We start from the raw sequence: 6,903 nt of genomic DNA on the forward strand, positions 1-6,903 counted from the left end.
TGGCAGCATGGAGAGAAAGTGGACCAGTACCTAGCTTACAGGATAGCAGTGTCCGCTTCCCTGTTTGCAGGAGTTCTTGTAGCAGTTCATGCCCGCAGTAAGCCAGCGGTGCACCTGGGGCACAGAGAGATGAAAGCCATGTTGGAAAGTCCTGATGTGGAAGCTTTATGGTCCACAGAAAACTCTGTTGTAAAAGCTCCATAAATAGAGTTTTCAGAGTCCCTATAAGAAACTATCCCTGTGGTCACCACACCTGAAGCCTCGCACCAGGCATTTCCAGTTCTCCCAGTAAATGGGCTATTGTCCCTGGTAGGCAATAATTACATGGTGATACCATCACACAGGGCCTTATCAGGCTGCCAGGGAAACCGAGCTGGAAAGTTACGTAAAGGTCAAAGTCTCACACAGGACAGGAAAAAGATTTTGTTAAGTCTTTATACACGAGCCCTTTATACCTATGAGGGGTGTTTTCCTAATCAAATATTTCTTGGGTATTTGCTTAATGCAAAGTGCTGTAGAGAAACCAAAAATCCTATTTGAGGTGCTTTGAAATTTGTAGGTAAGATTGATAGGTAGCCGTCTAGCTTCAGGAAAGGGATATGACTAGAAAATACCCCGGGAGAAGTTTGCCAACTTGCCCTAAAGGCACTATATTTCTGATGATGTGATCTTTATTTAAAAAATTGGTGATACAGTAATGCACACTATTTGAGCTCTTAGCCTTTCTTTCTTTCTTTTTTTTTAGGCCTTACTTTCTTAATGTAGATAATTACCTACCTTTTTCTATCAGAATTGGGCATTTCCTTCATTATACCCAAGGTAGTCATGAAATACAAAATATGCATTTTAGTCTCAGAGTTATTGTTGGTGGATATGTGTTCTTTGATGCTTCCGTTTATTACCATGGGGCAAAATTTCCCATGAGGAAGCCACATGAGCTAGAATCCAGGCCTTGATTTGAAGAGATTGCAAATCATGAACATTCTTTCATTTTGTAAATATTTTAGAAAACTGTGGTCTCTTAACTCTGACAAGGAATGTTGAAATTACTGGGGGGCTATATTTGTAGCCTTCCTGACACTGTACAGATTCACTATTAGTTTAGTCTGAAGTAGTACTTTTTAAAAGAGCTTCCCATGGAATCATAGAAATTCTAAGGAACAACTGTAGTTGAGGTGTTAATAAAACAAAATGTATAAACATTTTCAAACACATTTGAAATTTACCTTGTTGTTTTTGAAATTTAGAAAATTAGTAAGTGTCCTGAGTAGAAAAACCTATATTTACCTGCTAATACTGTTGCATAGGTCCGTCTTCTCCAGCAAGTACTTCGGCACCCTTTCCAGAAGTGTTCCATGGCTGAGAAAGCAGGCTACGCCTCACCTACTCCTTCTTGGGCCAAAGATCTCAGAGTTAGTTGCTCATCTTAATTTGGGAAAAGTAAATTCAGGACTACTATCACTGGACTCACCGAAGAATAATTTATGTAATAAATTCTTTTTTCTTTGCCCTTTATTCCTTTCCCCTCCCCCTCCAGTTCCCCTTCCTATAACAAATTCTTCATGATCTTCTTCACTTTGATGATAATCAATGATTATATGACCATATGTAATGATAATATATAAAAATATTTTAGTTCTATAAATTGGACTTTGTTCTTTGAAACAAGACAATGGGAAAATAAAGTGTTACTGGTTAACCACATAAATGAGTCTCACTAACTGAGAAAGTTTTTGGCAGTTTTTTGATCAAGATGGATTTGCAAGTATGTAGTACTTATTTAATGTTCAGCACTTAGGGTATATAGTTTAGTTGTAGTCCTAGAGTTATTTTGTTCCTTATAGGATTTTCAAACATTTACAGAAGTAGAGTAGTTTAATGAACCTGATTTGCCACTGAACCAGCATATACAAATTATTCGTGTATGGTCAGTTGGTCTCCCTTTATCTACACCTCCACACTCTTTCTCTGTATTGTAGTTACATTTAAACTGAAGTATGATTTACATATCCCTAGTTAGTTTTAGAAAAATCCTGACATTGTTTTATTTCCTCTACAAATATTACTGCATGCATCTCCAAACGTTAATGACTTAAACTCATACTGGCCAGGTGTGGTCGCATGTGCTTGCAGTATGTACCAGCTATTTGACAGGCTGAGGCAAGAGGGTCAGTTAAGCCCAGAGTTTTGTGACCAACCTTCTTAACATAATGAAATATTCTTTCATCTCACCACCACCTCCCAAAATGGACATCTCATACAGATCTGTGATACCATTACCACCTTAGGACAAATTAGCAGTAACTTCTTAATGTACAGCATAGTCTATTTTCATTTTTCCTATGATTTTATAAATCATCATGCTTATCATTATTAGCTTATTGTTGTTTAACTGGGATCCAAATAAGGATTACACATGAGGATTCAAGGATGGTATAAGTTAAATTTCTTCTGGTACCTTTGGATATGTCACCTGTAGTTACCACCTAACATCTTTCTCTTGACTTTTTTTTTTGTAGTGCTTGGTATCAAACCCAGAGCTTTCTGGATACTAGGCAAGTGCTCTGCTACTGAGCTCACCCCCAGCCCAGTTTATTTTCTTTTAATTTAGTAATGCAGTCTGTTTCTCCTGTAGCATTTCACACAGTGTGCATTTTGCTGCTGGCATCTGTGGTATTGTTCAGCATGACTTTCCCCACTCTAGTTCTGTAAATGTAGAGCTTTGGCCATTCAGGGCTGATTTATTTGGCAAAAAATACTTGCCATTGGAAGGCAGTTGTGTATTTCCATCAGGAGGTATGTAATGTTTGTCTCTTTTTGTGCTGTAACAGCCACCATGATCACTACCTTGACCCACTGATTCAAAAAGATTATAATTCAAAAAGATTATAAAATAATGTAATCTTATTATTCATTTACTAGCTAGAATCCCTTTATAAAGAAAAAAAGAGAAATCTAGAGAAACAGAGAGTGCAAAATAAGATGCTAAGAATATGTATGTGATTACAGTTGTTGCCAGTTAAAGGTAATGCTTACTGGACTAGATGTAAGCACAATAATATGTCCTTATATGTTATTTGTGACAGGCTTAGAACATAATGACAGAAAATTTGAAAGTGAACAAATAGAAAGATTTGTCAGGCAAATAACTGATAAAAGAATGCAGCTGTGTAAGATTAAAAAGTAAGAACATAACACAGTGATATATGATTCAGTTTGCCAGGAAGGCATGTAGGTAAACTTTATTTACATTCACTAAGCAATGTTAGATATATAAGATATGTAAAAAATATATAATTTTCCAGAACAATGAAAAGACACTGAAAAATCTATCCTCATAGAAGGAGAGCTCACATCCTTTTTAGTAACTGATGGGCCAGGAAGGATAGGTATTAGGCTGTAGAAGAGTTAAGCAACATACTTTAACAAGCTTGTTCTGACAAGTATGTATAGTATGTTCTACACAAGCACATACGGACCCTCCATAAAAACTGATCTTATATCCAGCCATAAAAAATCTGAAAAGCTTCAATTCTTTAATTTGATAGTTTTGGTATCAGATTAGCTAAAATTTCTATGATCAGCTATGAAAAACATATAGCATAGGCTTGAATGTTCACCTCTCCCTTTAAGGACTTAACGGTAAAATTTTATTTCAGATTCTATCACGAGGCAGTTTAAATTATAGCTCCTGATAAGCTCTACTTGCCGGTGACATATTACATAGGTTTCTGTCCTGAGGACAACATTTTATACCAGAAACTTTTTAGTTTTTATATGTCACAGTAGAGGGTTACTTTCTAAATCCCTACACTGGTCCCCTTACCTCTAAATCCACCCTGACTTTTGCATTTCTTCACATCCAAATATCTCACTCAACTTCATAAAAAAAGAACACATTTTGTTTCACTTTCAGGACTGATCTAAATGATCCCATTCATGTACAGAGAATGTGGGGACCTTTCAGCCACATACCAAAGATTTTGTTCCACTGAGTGGAAATTGTAGGGTTCATGATTTGGTAATGCCTGGGCCTGTGAAAAGCAAAGCCCAAGATTAACTAAAAGTAGTCCAGATTTCTAAGATTTCTGACCAAAAAGTTCTTAATACTGCATTTGTACTCAAGAGAAATCAAAGTGGACCTCCCACAGGGTCATCAGAGGAATGGTCAGGCAGGCCCTTTGGTCTACTACACTTGTGCCAACATTTTGATCACAAACTTCTCTTCAGTAGCTTTCTTAAAATACATGCCATCAAATGTTACAATTGACAACCACTATAATAGTTTTGAATAGTCTTTTCCCTCTAAAGGAAAAGTCTGGTATAGACAGATAGAAGTCAGGAGGGCTGAGATGTATGTGGTCTAGCCCTATGGGCATTCAGGCCTTAGTCCTTCTAAAGTTAGTAAATTGGAAGTGACACTTTGGGGGTCACCTACAAAGCCCATTAGAACTGCATCCCTGCCACTGGGCACCGGGGAGGGAGAGAGTGTGTTCTGGTCCTGCTCTCTGGCCCTGTCTGATCCACCTCGATGGGCCCTTCCTACCTTCTTTATCACGTTCTGGCTGAAGATGGGTTGACAAGAAAAGCCCTGCTCACCTTGGCCAATAATGTGCTTCTTCAGCGTTTTCCCAGCTGGAGTGAAAGACAGCCAAGCTGTCTTGGCCTCTTGACAAGAGGCAACAGAAATATGGAATTATGGGATGTGACTGTCCATCAAAGGGACGGAAAGTAGGGTGACAATGCAACAAGGAGAGTGTACAGACAAGAGCAGAGATGAGAAATGGGAAGACCACAAATTTCCAGGAACCGCTTCAAGGTCCTGCTTGGGAATCCAGGTGTATGCTTTACCTGGAATTACTGGGACTCTGCTCTGAATGGTTGAATCAAAACTTACCTTTAGTTTGAGCTTGTCCCAGTTGTTTTTGTTTATCTACAATTGGAATCCTGGTGGCCTGGATCATTTCCAGGGTGCCTTCATCCACAAGATCCTGGCTCTCCAATGGAAACGTGTTTCCTTTCTTCTATAAATGTGGTCATGAATTACCATAACTTTTTTTTTTCATTCTCTGAAATAAACTTAGCAAAGTGCTACTCTTTGGATTTTGGTGATCCTGAATTCTGAATTCCTCGTTTCAAATATAAATGCATTTCCTGGTCTACAAACCAGGTGATCATTTTGATTACAATCCTTACAAAGAACCTTCTGTCCTGAGCCACTAGTTCATTGATTCATTGACTGGTTCATTGATCTACATCAGGTCAAAGCAATACGGACACTTTGTGAGGCCACAGGCATTTACCTGTCTTTATAGAGCTCTTGATCTTTGACTCGGTCTGTAACAAAGTGATACCTTCACTCATACCTTTTCTGTATTTTGCCCCAGAGACCTGCACAATGGCTAGGCTTTGGTCAGGAATCAGAAAAACTCTGTCTTCATTGCACTGACAAAAACCCTATAAAATTAAAAAGTGAAATGAAAGACACTAGAAAGAGTTATTGCAAATGGGATGAGATTTAATGTAAAGCATTTTTACTTTCTATTTCAAGAAAAAGTTAAAAGCACCTTTTTGCTATTTCCTCTTCTCCCTGAAGGCTTAATCTACCAGGTTTAGTTACTTAATATTTTAGCTTTAAAACTGAATTTGTTTTGTTATTTGCCAATTTAGAGCTCGCTTTTTCTCCCATATATTAAAATAAAATTAATCATCTTCCTTAATTAAAAAAACCATTATTTTAAATTTAGTTTCTGCTCACTTTAAGGTTTTGAGGAGTTTTACAGTGAAATACAAAAACAGCCATGGACATAAAACTAAGAAAATCTAAAAGGCTTATCAGAAACCAACTAGAAAGAGAAGACAGATTCAAGTAACAGGAACCCAGGGCACATTGGCTATTAAAATTGGGCATTAAATTCATCTCTGAAGGAAAACATTTCAGGTGAAAGACTATATACATTTTTACTTATATTTACAGCGCTGTGTAAATATACTACATATATACTAAATATACCAGAAAATCCAAAAGCTAAGTAACTTTTTTCAAAGCATATACATCATTCATCTATTGTAAGAGCAAAATCAAAACTGTGGACTCAGGTCATTAATCATCAAGTCATGAATCTCAAAGAAACTGAATATACTCTTGCCTGTCTTTTTTTTTTTTTTTCTTTTTCATGTTCTGACTTTTCTGAAAATTCTGAAGATCAAGACAAAGCCAGGCGTGGTGGTGCTTAATCCCAGCACTCAGGAAGCTCAGCCAAGAGGATCGCCGGTGAATTCAAGGACAGCCCGAACCACACAACAAGACCCTCTCTCAAAGAAACAAAATAAAAGAAACAAACAAAAAAATCCCCTCCCAAAAAACTCAAGAAACACACACACAAAGGACGTAAGACTTAAGAAGGTGTAAGAGTTTGAAAGTTATTTTTATAAAGTCAAATATAGTTTTCATACAGAACAAAATTTGTTCAGTGAAATCTCTATAAGTACCATCTTCAGAAAACGTTCAATTTTTATTAATTTGAGGCTTCTGAATATACAATAGAGCCGAACCATCATTTTAGTTAACTTGAGGGGCAGTGAGTTCAGTCCAGGCGACAGTCCCGGGCAGGTGTACACCTGGTCCCAGTCCGACTCCCGGGTTACTGGCCGGGACGCAGTGAGCAGAGGCGGTGGCCGTTGCGCGCCGTTTTCAGCCTGGACGCTTGGCACGCGCGGTGGTCGGGACCACTAGGACAGCTGGCCCCTCTTCCTCTGCAGGGCCTTCATGAGGTCTGACATGAAGTCCTGCTCCGCGCCCGCCTGGCCCGGGCTCTCCGACCTCCTGGGGGGCGCGGGCGGCTTTTTGATGGCCACAGGGGGCGCCCTGGGGGCGGCGAAGGGCGGCGGCGGCGGCGGCGG

At 38.7% G+C, this 6,903-nt stretch overlaps 2 protein-coding genes across 2 annotated transcripts in view; one reads left to right on the forward strand and one right to left on the reverse strand.

Annotated features, from left to right (window-relative positions):
- The window catches only part of LOC102005618 (UPF0061 protein ETA_18310-like), a gene marked incomplete at its 5' end in the record, with an annotated part of 44,248 nt that extends 42,540 nt beyond the window's left edge, over positions 1 to 1,708 (forward strand). Inside the window, 1 exon segment of the mRNA XM_005386894.2 lies at positions 1,308 to 1,708. Within this exon segment, the coding sequence (XP_005386951.1) occupies positions 1,308 to 1,430 (123 nt within the window). The 3' untranslated portion in view covers positions 1,431 to 1,708.
- Positions 1,709 to 6,409: 4,701 nt separating this feature from the next.
- On the reverse strand, positions 6,410 to 6,903 carry LOC106148815 (WAS/WASL-interacting protein family member 3-like; the record flags this gene model as incomplete). Its single annotated transcript, XM_013515447.1, is given in 1 exon segment — positions 6,410 to 6,903. A coding segment is annotated over 1 exon segment (171 nt), but the record flags the coding sequence as incomplete, so codon positions are not given.

This window comes from Chinchilla lanigera, unplaced genomic scaffold (assembly GCF_000276665.1).
Source record: "Chinchilla lanigera isolate Chin_1 unplaced genomic scaffold, ChiLan1.0 scaffold00028, whole genome shotgun sequence".
NCBI classification, from domain to species: Eukaryota; Metazoa; Chordata; class Mammalia; order Rodentia; family Chinchillidae; genus Chinchilla; species Chinchilla lanigera.